Source organism: Artibeus jamaicensis, unplaced genomic scaffold (assembly GCF_021234435.1).
Source record: "Artibeus jamaicensis isolate MK-2021 breed Jamaican fruit bat unplaced genomic scaffold, CSHL_Jam_final contig_464, whole genome shotgun sequence".
Lineage (NCBI taxonomy): Eukaryota > Metazoa > Chordata > Mammalia > Chiroptera > Phyllostomidae > Artibeus > Artibeus jamaicensis.
The window spans coordinates 18,717,323-18,733,655 of NW_026521842.1; the positions used below are offsets into that span (position 1 = coordinate 18,717,323).

The window sequence follows — 16,333 nt, forward strand, 5'->3', positions numbered from 1 at the left end:
TGGCTGAGCGGGACGGATCTGGTCCTGCTCCTCCCCGCTCCCAGTGACACAATAGCAGCTCCCTCCAAGATGGCGGCAGCGACGGCGGACCCGGGAGCTGGGAGCCCGCAGGCTGGAGACTCCTCCGGCGGGGCCGCTGGGGGCGGGCTGCCGTCCCCAGGGGAGCAGGAGCTCAGCCGGCGCTTGCAGCGCCTGTACCCCGCGGTCAACCAGCACGAGACGCCGCTGCCGCGCTCCTGGAGCCCCAAGGACAAGTATAACTACATCGGCCTCTCCCAGGGCAACCTCCGCGTCCACTACAAAGGTATTGGCCTCTTTGCCGCGGGGAGGGAAAGGCCAGAGACTCTGTGGGGAGGCTGTGCTGTCCATCCCCTACCCCATCACGCCCCTTCCCCACCTCTGTGCTCCGAGTTAGGCCTTAGCCCTTGCGGGTGTCGGGGTGGTGGGACTGACCAGGCCGAGGGTCGAGTACCTCGTCTGCTGGTCTTAGAGGGATCTAATGTCAAGAGAACGGCAACAGGTGCCCAGACCCAGTGCTGGGTTGGACCTTCCACCCGAGGGCCTTTCTGCTTGTCCTGGGATGGCTCTAACTCCATCTGGGCCCTTCTTCACCATTGCTTAGTTTCAGCAGTGTCTGAAGAAAGGGGTGGTTATATCATCGCCAATAGCCAGAGGCCTAGGGGCTTGCTCACATGCCAGACTCACAGACTGCTCCTAGGGTTCTGTGCTAAAGTTTGCGGGGGTGTCTTCCAGGGCTGCTTCTTCCTCCCCTGGTCTCCCAGGTGGGCTGCCTGTATTCTGGAGAGACGACTGCTAACAGCAGCGGGAAATCTCTCTCTTGCATCCACATTGCCTATACCCTTCTTTGGTTTATATGCGACTAGGGTCTCAGGCAAGGCTGCTATTCTCAGGAGGAGGTGAGCCAAAGGTGGGAGGTCCATGCGTTTGCTCAACTGTTGTCTAATTATTCCTTAGACTATGTAAGGGCTTCCTCTGGCCATGGAGTGGTGAAGTTGCCATGGAGCAGAGAAGAATGAGGTCCCCATTTGCATTTCCTTGTGCTGAAATTTATTCCTTGCCCTCTCCAATTAGGTCATGGCAAAAATCACAAAGATGCGGCCTCAGTGCGTGCTACCCACCCCATACCTGCTGCTTGTGGCATTTATTACTTTGAGGTGAAGATTGTCAGCAAAGGAAGAGATGGGTAAGCCCCTCCTTGCCACCTTCTTTCCCCCAACACCAAGCTATTCCCCATGGTCAGGATTCGAGGTCTCCTGGCTGACACTTGGGAGTGTGGTGAGCTGCTGAGCAACACGGGCTTGGGCTGCAGAGGGTTGAATAGTGGGCCACCTCTGTCACCTGACTGTGGGCATGGCCTGGTCTAAGTAAGGATCAGCTCTTGATGGCAAGTAGGTGCATTGCAGGGCAGAGGAGGGGATTTCTCTTTAGTGATATTGTAATGTGATACCTTACAGGTCAGGGAGACAAATAACAAGTTTACATTAACAATTCAGCATCCAGCGTGGGGTTCCCCCCACTGAAGTGTGGTGTTATGACTTCCCTCCTTTCACGCCCTTGCTGTTTTTAAGGTTCTCTTTTTATGGCATGTGATCACAAAGAGGCCCTGGTAGCCTTCAAAGGGATAGTAGAGTGTCCACAGCATTCATCACGGCTGTGGCAGCTACTGGCCTGTCATTTCCAGGTAAACAGCAGGCACAGGGTCAGAGTCAGGTGACTTTACACTGCATATAAACTTGTTTTTCTAGGGACTCGAACACCAGTTGGACCAGCTTTAGGAAGGCTCTCACTGAAGTCAGCACTAGGGAGGCTCCCTATTTTAGGGTGATCTAAGAAGACAAGAAATCGGAGGGAAGATTTTTCATTCTTCTTCCTTCTCCCAGTCTCCCTTTTTTCCAGTGATTGTGACAAAGCAGGTGTTGCAGTTATGAAAGAGCATGATTGCAACTGTCTTCTAAAGGCTTTCCTCCTAGGTCTGATGTAGGAAGTTTGCCACCTGTCCCCCCACCACCACCGTGACCTTCATGCCAGCCCTGATTGTGTGTTCTTAAACATTCATAGTACTTTCTCTCTCCCAGGAACTGTCCCCTTGTGGAGCCAGGGGGCTATAATGGGGGCAGGACTACTGGCGTCAGAGCTTTGCCTGCTTTCTCAGTGACGCTGTAACATCCCTGTTTGTGATTGAGGGTGGACTGTGGGGCTTTCCTCTTCTGTGCTGTGGGGAGCTAGGCCTGCGTGTGCGCTGCTTTTAATCCCAGAATTCTGTGATTCTGAATTGCGAACATGGCGGGCTACTGTATTTTTTACTTTTATCTCCATCTAGTGTGTTTATAGATAGGAAACGTATTGTATCATTGGGGAACTTTAAAACTTGTATTTTCCCTTTCTACCCTCTGATAAAAGCGTGGATTATTAATGTGTTTGAACTGTTGTGAATGAGAATGGCTTCTTGAAAGAAACACTGCAAAAATAGTTGCAATATAGACTGAAATGTTGGCTCTGGAGTCTCATGTGACCAAAGAAACCAAGGGGCATTTCTTAAACTTGTAGGAAGGAAAATGGATTGTTTTCTCTGTAATCCTTATCATAGAAAATAGTGGAGTTAGTGAGAGAAGAGAACAATTTTTCAGAGGGAGAATGTTTAAACGTGGAAACCTAGGTTCTTTCAATTGACTCTTAATATGTCTGTTATAAGTGGACCTTTGCTGGAAAGGTCCCGAGTCTTTGTTAGATTGCCTCACGGTAGATGTTGCCTGTAAAATTAAATAGAGTTGGACATCTTCTCCCAGGTTTTCGGTTCTCAGCATTTTTATATGCGGTAATTGTAGCCAATGAGCTGACCTGGAAACCTCAGTTTTTTTTTGTTTTTTTTTTTTAAATATTTTATTTATTTATTTATTTTCAGAGAGAGAGAGGAAGGGAAGGAGAAAGAGAAGGAGAGAAACATCAATGTATGGTTGCCTCTCATATGTCCCCCACTGGGAACGGGCCTGCAACCCAGGCATGTGCCCTGACTGGGAATCGAACCACGATAGCATGGGTCGCAGGCCCGCGCTCAATCCACTGAGCTACGCCAGCCAGGGCGAAACCTCAGTTTTAAAAAGGTCCCAGGTCATGTACGCCTTGGTAGCCTGCTTCGGTTGACCACTGTCAAATAGCAAGTATGTGACTATCCCATCATGGCCTTCTTGTGGCCAGGGTGTAGCCAGATGTTGGTATGGGCCAGTTGTGCTTTCAAGGAGACCAAGGGAAGTGTCAGGACAGCCCATTAATCAGCCTGTTTCCTGTTACCTGTCACCTGTCAGAGTTGGAGGTGTGTTTCTGACTCAGGTTTGGTGCATGACTCAGGTGTTAGCTGGTTGAGCAGCTTTTCTGTATCATCTAGTTGATACACACAGCGTCTCTGGAAAGTGTCTGGGGAAGATGATGATGGACCTATTTTGTGAGTGAGCCCTGGAGCCCCTGAGATGTTTGGTGACCTGCCCTGGCTGCAGGGCTGAGGGTGTACAGTAGAGTGGCCTCACTTGTCAGATGGCCTTGCCTGATCCCAGACATGTGTCTCCATGCTGCTACTGCCTTTCTTTATTGCATTCCTTCCTAGGGTAGAGTGATGGAATGTTCAGTTGGATTCTTAGGGGATCATGGTGTTCTTAGGGGACAGGAGTAAAAGGTGCTTAGTGCTGAGGGGGGCCAGACAAGTGTGGCGTGCTCTGGACTGGGTTTGATTGACTTATTATTTCATTGAATCTATAAATGTGTGGGTTTTTTTCCTTTTAAAATGTTTTATTCATTTCTTGAAAGATGAAGAGAGAGAGAAAGAGAGGGAGAGAAACATCACTGTGTGGTTGCCTCTTGCATGCCCCCTACTGGGGACCAGGCCCACAACCCAGGCGTGTGCCCTGACTGCTAATCGAACTGGCGACCCTTCAGCTCTCAGGCCAGCACTCAATCCTCTGAGTCACACCAGCTGGGGCTGTAAATGTGTTTTTCTGTAAATATGAGTATGGGCCTCTTTTGTAAAAGGTGTTTATGAACCCTGTTGTCAGCGTCATTGTTTTCCAGAAAGGTCTTTGTTCTGTGATACCTTTATAGAAAAACATGCTAAGTACACTAAGCTCATCTAATTAGAAAGGTTTCATTTTAAGTGTTCATGGAGTAGTTATTCATACCTACTGGGTGCCAGGCCCTGCTAGGTGCAGGGCGAACAAAGGCACAGTCAGAACAGGCCAGTCTTATCCTCAGAGCCTGTGGCCGACTCAGCAGAGAACGGACGGAAAGGCTCTCTGTAGGAGGAGGCAGAGCCTGAGCATGGTTTTGAGGGATGGGTATGAGTTTCCCAGCAGGCGAGAACTCTTGGACCTGAAATGAGAGTCGGGTCGGTAACTAGCTTGATGTCAGGTCGCTGGGTGCTCCCCAAACATAAGAGACAGTGGAGAAGAAGGGACTTACATTTGAGCTAAGAGTATGGCATGGCTGATGGGGTTCAGCTGCTTTTTGCCGAGTCACCAGAGCTGGGAACCCCAGGAGCAGGTCTGCTGGGGCGAGGAGACATCGGAGCCCTGCCAGTGGGGCCAGGAGATAAGGGCATCTGGGTTGGTCTTGTTAGGAAGCCAAGGAGGCCCTGAAGCAGAGGGTCGCTGGGGGAAATGACTTGCTCAGAGTTCGTGGACCTGTGGGTGTCCCTGGCAGTTTGTGATGACACATGGAGGGTGTGGCTGGCCAGGCTGACAGATGCTCCAGGGTGACCCTCAAAATAGACTGTAACATCATCCCAGCGGTGGCAGCCTTTTGACATGTGATGGGTGGCTCTACCCAAGAACAGCAAGCCTGGGCTGGAGCGCAGGGTGGAATTGTGGGGGTTCTCTGCAGTTGGCGCACAGGCCCTGAGCAGGGCCTCTGGCTACAGCCGCCACCTTTGCTTGCACTTGCAGGCTGACTTCCTTTGGCCAGGCAGCAGTGCGTACAACCATGAATTCTATACACCACAATGAGGCACCCATTGTTTTATCCAGTTCTAGTCCTGGGCCCAGGAGCACATGCATGAGATCTGTCTAGAGAGGAGGCAGGTATGCCTGTACTCGGACTCACAGAGTAGTGTAGAAAAGGCCAGTTATGGTGTGTACTACACCCAGGGGGGGACCCAGAGGTTGGACTTCCTCCTGTACCTAAGAGTTTGGGGAAAGCTTCACAGAAGAGATGATGATGCTAAATCTGAAAGGATGAGTTGGTTCCAGTGGACAAAATGAGAAGCAGATGCTCCAGGCAGAAGGAACAGTGCATGAACGACGTGGAACACAGAGCATGAGTAGGCAGGGGCCGGATCAGAAATACCCTGTGTGCTGTGGGCAAGGAGCATGCATGGGCTTTATCCTGAGGGCAGTAGCAGAGTATGAGGACTTCGGATCTGTTTACGCTTCTGAGAGTGGGTGGGGGAAAAGAGATTTCTCCGGTCTAGGTGGGCCAGACCCCTCAGGCTGAGAGCCCTGTCCAGTGTGGGCCAGTGGCTTTAGGTCCTCACCTCTGTGCCTGGTTTTCCGACAGCACTTGTCTTTTTTCTTTCTTGGCTGGTCTTTGTTTTGCGTGGTGAGATGCAGAGGTGGGATGTTGAAAACTGGTAGCTGGAGAGGCTTCTCAGAGGTGAAAGGACTCTGTATGTGCCAGTGTTCCTGGTATTTTGGTTTTGCCAGGACAACAGTGAAAGACAACACTATGATTTTCTGTGGAAACCCAGAGCGCCACTTGTTCAGTTAAGGTCTCACCCTCCACAGTTCTGGTGTAGAGAGCCACTGGAGCTCAGGTCCTCCTGTCGGTGTCGGCACCGTGCCCTGGGTCCCCCACTTTAATCTCGGTGCCTTGTGTAGTGCTGTTGAGAAGTGTGGCCCTCCTCTGCCGACTTGGGGGAGGCCTTGTCCTGACTGCCCTGGAAAGTAGGTGCTGTCCTTGCCCAAGGCAGGTACAGGTGGCAGTTGTGCCCTGTTCTCGTTGACTGCCCCCAACACTGATGGTGTCACGGGGAGATGCTGAGCTTTGGGTGGCATCTCTCCTTAGTAGCGCAGTGTGTTGTTATGGAGACATGGAGTATTTGGGCTCTGGGGCATCTCGGAGTGTTGCATTGCTGCTTCGTGTTGGGGGTTAACGCCCAGGTCTATTTGGCCGTAGGGTGAGAGGCCTGGAGTCCACATGGCGTCCATTTCTCTGGTAGGACCCGATCCTGCACTGAACACATCTGGGCCTCCTTGGGACGCCCCCTGTTCAGTGTGTGTCACCATCCGGTTTCAACTGCAGGCTGAGAGTGGAGTGTGCGTGGCTTTTTTCTTTACAACTAGGGACTTCCTTGGTCAAGGATTAGCCTCCAGAGAAGTTTCTAAAATTCACTTCATACAACCCTCCCTACTTCCCGCCCCCGTTTCTTTTTTTGTTTTCTGGAATGCTTGGTCTTTTTTTGAGATGGGTCACCATGTAAGGGAGATCCCCTGTTGGAGGGGAAATGGGAGCTCCTCGGGCTGGGGCATAGGAGGGTGGACGCAGCTCCTCATGGCAGGCGCAGCCTGCATCCTGTTCTGGGCTCATTGGGAAGAAGTGTGGGCCCCAGCTGGTTCTCTGCTGTCCGGGATCAGGTTGGAAAGAAGGGAGTGATCACTGGGAAGGGACAGGTAACACGATGTCTAAATAAATGCAGGGCTGTCACTCTGCCCCTTTTAGAAATTCTGTGCAAAATTCATAGGAAATGTCATTGTAGCTCCAGGATCCTCAGTGTTTTGTTGTAATTGAAAGGTAAGGTCGTGGCTCCACCACTAGAAATGGGGCGAGAGGGCCTGATGATGGAACATAGCGCAGCGCATTTGTCATGAGGGCCCAGGAAAAGATGATGTGTACTGTGGAGGGGAAGGGGAGGGGCTGGTAAGTCCCTTGCACCCCTCTAGGGCTCTCTTCCTCTCCCACCTCTTGGACCTGAGAGATGGCCTGGGATGCCAGGGGAGTTTGCTTTAGGTTCTGGATGGCAAGTGAGGCAAATACACCCATTGGCCCCTCAGCTTCCATGGAAAACATTGCTGATAACAACATTCATTCTTTTTTAATTTTTTAAAATTTATTTTTAGAGAGAGGGGGAGGGAGGGAGAGGACCATCGACACAAAAGAGAAACATCTATTGGTTGTCCCTCATATACACCCTGACCAGGGACTGAACCTGCCACCCAGGCATGTGCCCTGACTGGGAACTGAACCGATGACCTTTAGCCTTGCAGGATGATGCCCAGCCAACTGAGCCACACGGGTGGGGGAAACAGCATTCATTCTTGTCCAGACAGAGCCCCAGAAGATTTTTCACTGCACAATGCACCAGGCAGCTGGTATTTTTTGGTGAGAGTTTCATCATGAGACAAAACAGACTGGCCTTCAGGGCGGGGGCAGTTGGAAGATGAGAAGAGGTGGAGAGAGGAAAGGGCAGTTGTACCCATATGGTCAGAGGAGCCCAGCTGAAGGACATCATTGAGGAGGAGCCGAACGAAAAACAGAGAAGCAGAGGGATGGTTTGTTGAATAGAACTGGTTATAATCCAGTTTACAAAACCATGGGTCTGAAATTGGCATGCGCTTTTAGTTTTTATTTTGTTTTTGTGAAGATTTTATTCATTTACTTTTAGAGAGAGAGAGGGGAGGGGAGGGAGGAGAGGGGAACATTAGTGTGTGAGAGATACATCGATCAGTGGCCTCTCGCACACCCCCATCTGGGGACCTGGCCTGCAACCCAGGCACGTGCCCTGGTCAGTAATCTAACTGGCGACCCTTTGGTTCTCAGGCTGGCACTCAATCCACTGAGCCGCACCAGGCAGAGCAGCATAGGTCTTTTCTAGAATGTTCTCTTAACATCTATTATGCCAGAAGTTTATCAGTAGTTATAGCTGCTGCTGCTGCTGCTGGTGGTGGTTGTTTTTAATCCTTACCAGAGGAGGTTTTCATTGATTTTTTTTTTTTTTTTTTTTAAAGAGAGAGGAAGGGATGGGGAGAAAGACAGGGAGAAACGTCGATGTGAAGGAGAAACATTGATGGTTTGCCTCCTTGGGTGTGCCTTGACCAAGGATGGAACCTGCAACCTATGTGTGCGCCCTGAGTGGGAATCGAACCCACAACCTTTTTGGTATATGGAATGATGCTCCAATCAACTGAGCCACCCAGCCAGCGCTCTCTGGGTGTTTTGATGGTGCTGGTAGCAGTGGATGCACCTTCTGAAGGACTTACCTTCCTTGTAAGCACATCCTGTCTTAAGGCCCCTTTGTCTTCAGGACTCTTCTTCCTTGGATGGTGTTCGTGCTTGGTTCATTCATCTCTGTAATGCCTCTCTTCTCACTGGGGGCCAGCACAGAGTTGGGCTCAGTGCGGGGCTGGGTGGCTTCTTGGCAGAGGGGGAGGGCGGAGTACGGCCGCTGGAGGAGCGGCTTGCACACAGTAGCCAGTGTCGTGGACTGTAGCAGCCCCCTCAGACTATGAAATAAAACCCTCAGCACCAAATACTAGCCCTCATTTCAGGCCTAAATGTCAGTTGGTGTTTTACCTGAAACATCTCCCAGGGAGCATTTTGTAACCACGGTCCTTGAGATCTCTGTTTCGGAGGCTGTTGATTTCTTTATCTGGGGCAGGTTCTGATAGGAACAAGATTGCCAGCTTGCTGAGCTGTGGCTGAGGTGTTAGATGTCAAGATGAAATTGTCAGGTGCGATTCCAGTAACTCCTTGGGGGTCTGGGGCAGGGGGTAGGGACTTTGGTGACTGGCTCTTTCACCAGACAATGGCAGCAGAACTGGTACCTTTTATACAGCACCCCCCACCACCACCACCAAAGCCACCGGCCCTGAGGCTGGAGAGCTCGTCTCTTATCTCCTTGTCACTCCCTACCAGAGCTCTGTAGGCCTGGAGACATGCAGCTGATAGAGCTTAAATTAACAATGATTAAGTTCCATAGTCATTAGTTTATATACCTTATGCAGCATTTATTAAAAGTGCCTATGGGCATGCCAGCCCCTGAAATCCACCTTCCAACTGAGACATTGATAGAGAGTAAAAGAGCTAGGTCTTTGTTTTTCACTTTTGTCAACTGCTGTGTACTTGCAGTGAGGAACTTCTTTTTTCTGGCCTTGACGTGAGGCCAGAATATTCTGATGGTTTCCACGGTGCTACGTGCCAAGGCCTACTCGTCTCCCCCGGAAAAGCCAGATGGGGTTCATGCTGGCATGCAGAGCCAAAGAGGTGTCCTTGGTCACTCTGTGTGTGTGGCAAAATGTGTATGACATAAAATATGCCATTTTAACCATTTTCAGGTAGTTCTTTCAATGGTGTTAATTACATTCACAGTGTTGTGCACCCATCACCACTATCTGTTTCCAAAATTTCCATCACTCCAAACAGAAACTCTGTACCCATTAAGCAATAACCCCCCATGCCCCCCTCCTCTCAACCGCTGGTAACCTTTTATCTACTTTCTGCCCCTGTGAATTTGCCTGGCTATAATTCATGTAAGTGCAGTCAAACAGTATTTGTCCTTTTACATCTGGCTTTTTATTTCACTTAGTGTAAGGTTTGCAACGTTTATCGATATTGTGGCTTGTAATAGGATTTCAGTCCTTTTTAGGGCAGTTTGTGTATACCACGTCTTGTTCGCCCATTCACCTGTTGATGGACACCTGGGTTTTTGCCATCTCTGGCTCTTGAGAATAATGATGTGCTGAGCATTGCCATACCAATACCTGTTTGAGTCCTTCTTTTCTATTTAAAATTTTTTTATTTATCTATTTAGAAACAGGGGGAGGGGAGAAGAAAGACGGAGAGAAACACCCATGTGTGAGAGAAACATCGATCAGGTTGCCTCTCACACGCCCCAAACCACGGACCTGGCCTGCAAACCAGGCATGTCCCCTGATTGGGAATCCAGCTGGCGACCTTTTGGTCCCAGTCCACCGAGCCACACCAGTCAGGGCCCGAAAGAGTGGAATTGCTGGGTGGTTCTGTGTTTAACTTTGTGAGAAACCACCTGTTCTCCGTAGCGGCTGCACCATTGTACACACACCTCCACCAGCAAGGCCCCGAGGTTCCGGTGTCCCCACACCTCACCGGCACTTTTCTTTTCTTACCGTGGCCATCCTAGATGTGAAGGAGCCGTCTCATTGTGGTTTTGGTTTACAGTTTCTGATGACTAGTGATCCTGAGCATCTTTTCATGTGCTTATCGGCTATTTATATATCTTCTTTGGAGAGTCCTTTGCCTGTTTTATAATTGGGTTGTTTGTCTTTTCATTTTTGATTTGCAGGAATTAAAAAAAAAGATTGTATTTATTTTTAGGGAGGGGGTGGGAGGGAGAAAGAGAGGGAGAGAAGCATTAATGTGTGAGAGAAACGTCGGGTTGCCTCTCGCACACGCCAACTGGGGACCCAGCCTGCAACCCAGGTATGGGCCCAGGAATTGAACCCGCGACCTTTCTGTTCATAGACCTTCGCTCAATCCACTGAGCCACACCAGCCAGGGCAGGAATTTTTTATATATTCTGGATCTTAAACCCTTATCAGATATATGAATAGCACATATTTTCCCCCAGTCTGTAGGTTATCTTTTCACTTTCTTGAAAATGTCCTTTGACACATAAAAGTTCTAATTTTGATAAAGTTCAGTTTATCTATTTTTTCTTTTGTTGCTTATGCTTTTGGTGTTATACCTGAAAACACATTGCCAAATCCAAGGTCGTGAAGCTTTTTCCCTGTTTCTTCTAAGAGCTTTATGGTTTTAGCTTTTACATTTTTGATTATTGATTCCTCTTAAGTTAATAATTTTTATGGGGTCCAACTTTATTCTTTTGCATGTGCACATCCAGTTGTTACAGCACCAGTTGTGGAAGAGACTGTTCTTTCCTCATTGAATGGACTTGGCATCTTTGTCAAAAGTAATTTGGCCATAGTTTTATGGGTTTATTTATGGATTTTTAATTGTATTTTATTGGTCTATATGTCTCCCTTATGTCAGTAATGTTTGATTACTGTAATTTTTAGTAAGCTCTGAAATTAAGACATATGAATCCTTCAACTTTGTTCTTTTTTCAAGATTGTTTTAGCTACCTAGGGTCCCTTGGAAGTTCATGTGATTTTGAGGATCTGCGTTTCCATTTTTGCCAAAAAACACTGTTGGAATTTTGGTAGGGATTGTGTTCAATCTGTAGGTCAAAAGTATTAACAATGTTCTATATTAATAATATTAATTTTTTAAAAAATGTTTTATTTATTTATTGTTATAGAGAGGAAGAGAAACATCAGTGTGTGGTTGCCTCTCACGTGGCCCCCACTGGGGACCTGGCCCACAACCCAGGCCTGTGCCCTGACTGGGAATCAAACCAGCGACCCTTTGGTTCTCAGCCTGTGCTCAATCCACTGAGCCACACCAGCCAGCGCTAATAATATTAATTTTTTTCATCCATGAACATGGTATTCCATTTATTTGTGTCTTCTTTAATTTCTTTTAATAGTGTTTTATACTTTTTAGTGTACAAGTCTTTTGCTTCCTTGGTTAAATTTATTTCTAAGTATTTTTTAATGCTATTGTAAGTGGAATTATTTTTTTAATTTCCTTTTTAGATTGTTCAATGTTAGTGTATAAAAGAAACACAGCCCTGGCTGGTGTGGCTCAATGGATTGACCACTAGACTGCAAACCAAGGGGTCACCGGTTCAATTCCCAGTCAGGGCACATGCCTGGGTTGCAGGCCAGGTCCCCAGTAGGGGGCACATGAGGCAACCACACATTGATGTTTCTCTCCCTCTCTTTCTCTCTCCCTTCCCCTCTCTAAAAATAAATAAATAAAATCTTTAAAAAAAAGAGAGAGAAACTGCTTTTTGTATGTTGATCTCGTATCCTGCAACTTTGCTGATTTGTATATTAGCTCTTGTAAGCATGGTCTGTATTTTTTGGAATTTTCTATATATAGGATCGTGTCATCTGCAGATAGAGGTAGTTTTACTTACTTCTTTCAATTTTGATGCCTCTTTGTTTCTTGTCTTGTCTGATTTACGGGCTACAACCTCCAGGCAGTGTTGAGTGTTATGTGAAAGGTGGTCGTCCTCGTCTTGTTTCCGGTGGCAGGGGGAAACCCTCCTGTCTTTGGCCATTGAGAGTGTAAGCTGTGGCTTCTTCATAAACGCCCTTTATCAGGTTGAGGAAGTTCCCTTTCTTTCCTAGTCTTTTGAGTATTTTTGTCGTGAAGGCAGGTGGGATTTTGTCCAGTGCTTTTTCTATTTCCATTGGGATGATCATGTGGATTTCTTTCACTTGTTCTATTAATGTGGTTTCTTCTGTTGATTTATCTTCTCATGTTGAACCACTCTCGATTTCCTGGGATAAGTTCCCCTTGGTCATGGTGTGTAATCCTTTTAAAATGTTTTTGTATTTTGTTTGCTGCTGTTTTATTGAGGGCGTTTGCATCTGTATTTGTAAGGCATATGAGCATTGCTCTGTACTTTTCTTTTAATGTCTTTGTGGGGTCTTTTACTGCTGTTGTAGCGTCTGCCCCACCTTGGGCTGGCACCTGGGTATAGCACATCTGCAACAGCACACAGATGTTGTTCTGCCAAGAACGGAAGTCTCTAGGTCAGAGCTTAGAAGGGACTCAGGAGCCCGTTAGTCCAATCTTTGCTCTTCTGATAGGAAACCCGAGCTGTGGGATGAAATCCAAGACCCACAGTGCTGAATTAGGCTGGAGTGTCTGAGACCAGGCATCGGGCCTGGGGTGTTGCCTCTGGACCCCTGCTGTAAAATACTGCTGTCACTTTAAAACTCTTCACGTGCTTCTCTTCAGGAGGCAGAAGGGCAATGCCAGGCTGTTGCCACAGACGTTCCTTTTGTGGAATGCTCCTGGCTGTCTCTCAGGACTGGGTGGGAGATTTACAGCGAAGGGTTGGTCTTCCCCCCAGGCCTTGTACATCTCTGGAAGGGGCGAGAGTCCAGAGGTCCAATTTCTAAGGTCCTGTCCTTTGTCTACCACCAGGCCTACCTAGGTTGTGGGAGAAACCCAGTCAGCTGGAGATGGCGTTGCTCCTGTGTCATGGCAACAGGTCCTCTGAGTGGGTGCTGGGGGGGTGCCGGGCGGACTGGAGCCCCAGCGCCAGTAACACAAGGATTTGTGTTACTTTATTTATTTAATTTTTAGAGAGAGGGGAAAGGAAGGAAAGCGAGGAACATCAGTGTGTGGTTGCCTCTTGGACATCCTCTACTGGGGACCTGGCCCGCAACCCAGGCATGTGCTCTGGCTGGGAATCAACCCTTTGCTTCGCAGGCCTGCGCTCAATCCACTGAGCTACACCAGCTGGGTGGATTTATTTTATTTTTATCACTTTTCGGTCTTTTGGCTAAGATCAAGTGTAGTAAAAATGTATTTTATTTATTTTTTCTTTTTAAAAATTTAATTATTGTTCAAGTACAGTTTTCTGTCTTTGAATCCCATTCCAGCCCCCCCCCCATTTTATTTATTTTTAAAGATTTTATTTATTTATTTTTAGGAAGGGGGGAGGGAGAAACGGGGAGAGAAACATCGATGTGTCATTTGCCTCTTGCACACCTCCAGTTGGGGCCTTGGTGCACAGTCCGGGCAGGTGCCCTGGCCAGGTATTGAACCAGCGATCTTTTGGTTCGCAGCCAGCACTCAATCCACTGAGCCATGGCAGGACTTTTTAAAAGATCTTATTTATTTATTTTTAGAGAGAGGGGAAGGGAGGGAGAAAGAGAGGGCGAGAGAAACATTGATTGCTTGCCTGTTGCACGTGCCCCAATGGGGGACCAGGCCCAGGCATGTGCCCTGACCGGGACTCGAACTGGCTACCTTTTACTTTTCGGGACTATGCTCAACACACTGAACCACGCCTGTCAGGGCTGAGCAGGGATTTTGACCATTTCTTGCTGCTTCCGAAGCTGTGTTCCTCTGCCTTCCTGCCAAGACTCGGGGAACTGGATGTACTGAGAAACTGACCAGGAAGGCCAGGTACCCCAGTGTGTCCCCTTGGCTCTGAAATGCGTGAGAGCCAACAACCTCAGTATGTGGGAATCAGCGGGCTGTTGAAATTACTTTTTCTATGACTATCAAAGTAATTTCTAGTAATTGTACAAAATCTGGAAAAACAAAGAGGAAAAAAGAATCCACGCTGACGAGTGTGCTCACCTCTCTCCGCGTGACTGCAGTGGTTTCCACAGACGGTTGGTTTTGTGAGGGAGCCAGCAGAGGAGGGCGGAGGGAGCGTAGAAGCCACCAGTTTATTCTCTGGGGGCCCAGTTCAGCCCCTCCGCCTGCAGTGGGTGGTGAGAGCCTCGAGGCGGACCTGGCTCTTGAGTCAGCCTAGGGCACAGGTGGCAAACACAAGGCCAGAGGGTCGAGTCCAGCCCCCCATCTTGTTGTATTTGGCTCGGCGCCTTGTTTCCACTCTGCAGCAGCGCCGAGCCCTTGCTTAACTGTTAAGGAGTAGTTACATCTATACAGCCCTAAAGTTACATTTGGCCCTTTGAAGGCAACCGTGAGGCTGATGTGGCCCCTGGTGGAAATGAGTTTGACACCCCTGGCCTGGGGCCTTTGCTGCAGTTGCTGCCCCCACTTTGTCCTGTTCTCTGGTGGATCTCAAACCAGCTTGGCCTGAGCAGCACCTGCTTGCTGCCCTCTTCTCGCTGGGGCCCAACAGAGAGGCAAAGTCACTCTTCTAGCACCAGCTTTGCATCGTGGTTTTGGCATGAAGGGTAGAAATTGAGAAGGTAGAGGCTGACTCATGGCCTCACTGCCACACAGAGCTCATTTGTTGTCCCTCTGCACTTAATGGCTGCCTCACCTCTCTGACAAACGGTACTTCTCCATTTTGGCGTATTTCGTGAGGGGGTAAATTATTTTCTTCCCAAGCTCCTCAGACATATACTGTTGCTTAACAAGAGAGCCCTGCCCTGGCTGGCATAGCTCACTGGGTTGAGCGTGGGCCTGCGAACCACACGATCGCGGTTCGATTCCCAGTCAGGGCACATGCCTCGGTTGCAGGCCAGTTCCCGGCAGGGGACTCACGAGAGGCAACCACGCATTGATGTTTCTCTCCTTCTCTCCTTCCCTTCCTCTCTAAAGATAAATAAATTAAAATCTTAAAAAAAAAAAGAGAGAGAGAGCCCTGGCGGAGACGTGAAGTGTAGAGGAGCTTAGCTCTGTCTGGTCTGGTCACTGCTGGGGCTAGAGCCCTCGCTGCCTCTCTCACAGGCGCCTGAGGCAGCCCGGGTATTAGGTTAGTGTTCCTGAGTACCACCTGACCTGTTACCAGGAAGGAAGCAATGCTCATCTGCTTTCCGCTCTGCAGTCCCAAGTAAACGGCCATTAGATGTCCCAAGATCCGGGCCTTCAAGAACAGCTTACCTTCCTTTGTGGGATTCCGATGCTAGAAGAGCCTCTGGTGCATGCAGTGATGGAGAGCCACCCAGCAGCAGTGCTCCCGGCTCTGCGCCCAGGTGCTCCTTTGTTTGGTCCTGCTCAGTGGCCTCAACGAGGACTCTGGACTGAGCCATGTGATGTTGCCTTGGGCATATGGGGACCTTCGAGGCAGAGGTTAGAACTGAATCTGGGTTTGTCCGATGCATTTGCTGTGATGCAGGTGTGTGTCCTGTTCAGATGTTTGTACAGAGTGTAAAATGTTAGGGACGGAGCAGAGCTGGAGAAAGGCTGCTGCTTCCAACCGACTGAGCCCTTGGGCTGCAGAGTCTCCACATGGGTCTCAGAGGCTCACTCCTTCTTTGGTGATGGGTCTGTGTTGGATGGTGTCCTGGGCAGCTTCTCTTTGACCCAGTAAGTTCACCAGGTTCTAAAGAGGACTTGGCTCTTTCCATGTCTCTTTGTCCCCACCACTCCTGGCCTTTTCCAGCCCTGTCATCCTCCACGGGGTGATTTGGCAGCCTCCAGTTTTGCCTCTTCCATCCATTTTCCAAATCAGGTCTTTTTGATCAGCTGCATTCATTCTAAATGACTTCTGTAGCTTCCCATTGATCTCCTGTGAAGTTCATGCTCCTTCAATGATTATGGAGGTGGCTGTAATAGCCTCTTTCCTGCTTCTGCTTTGGCTCCTTTTAGATCTGCCCAAGCTGTGGCCCATCTACACTGAACCGCTCTCTGTTCCTCGACCGTGGGGCTGCTCTCTTGCCCGTGTGTCTCAGCACATTCCTTGGCCTCTGCACGGGACGCACTCCTCTTTTTCCCCTCATCTCCTCTCTGAGGTTTTGGCTCAGCCTCCTCTTCCTCTGGGATTCCCCGGGTCAGCGGCCCCTGGTTCCCTGGC

The 16,333-nt window shown here is 49.0% G+C and overlaps 1 protein-coding gene across 1 annotated transcript in view; it reads left to right on the top strand.

Moving 5' to 3' along the window:
- The first annotated feature begins 31 nt into the window (after positions 1-31).
- Positions 32-16,333, top strand: part of RANBP10 (RAN binding protein 10) — a 60,841-nt gene continuing 44,539 nt past the window's right edge. Inside the window, exons 1-2 of the mRNA XM_037162547.2 lie at positions 32-304; positions 1,093-1,204. Of these exons, the coding sequence (XP_037018442.2) occupies positions 70-304; positions 1,093-1,204 (347 nt within the window). The 5' untranslated portion in view covers positions 32-69. The remainder of the gene's footprint in view (positions 305-1,092; positions 1,205-16,333) is intronic.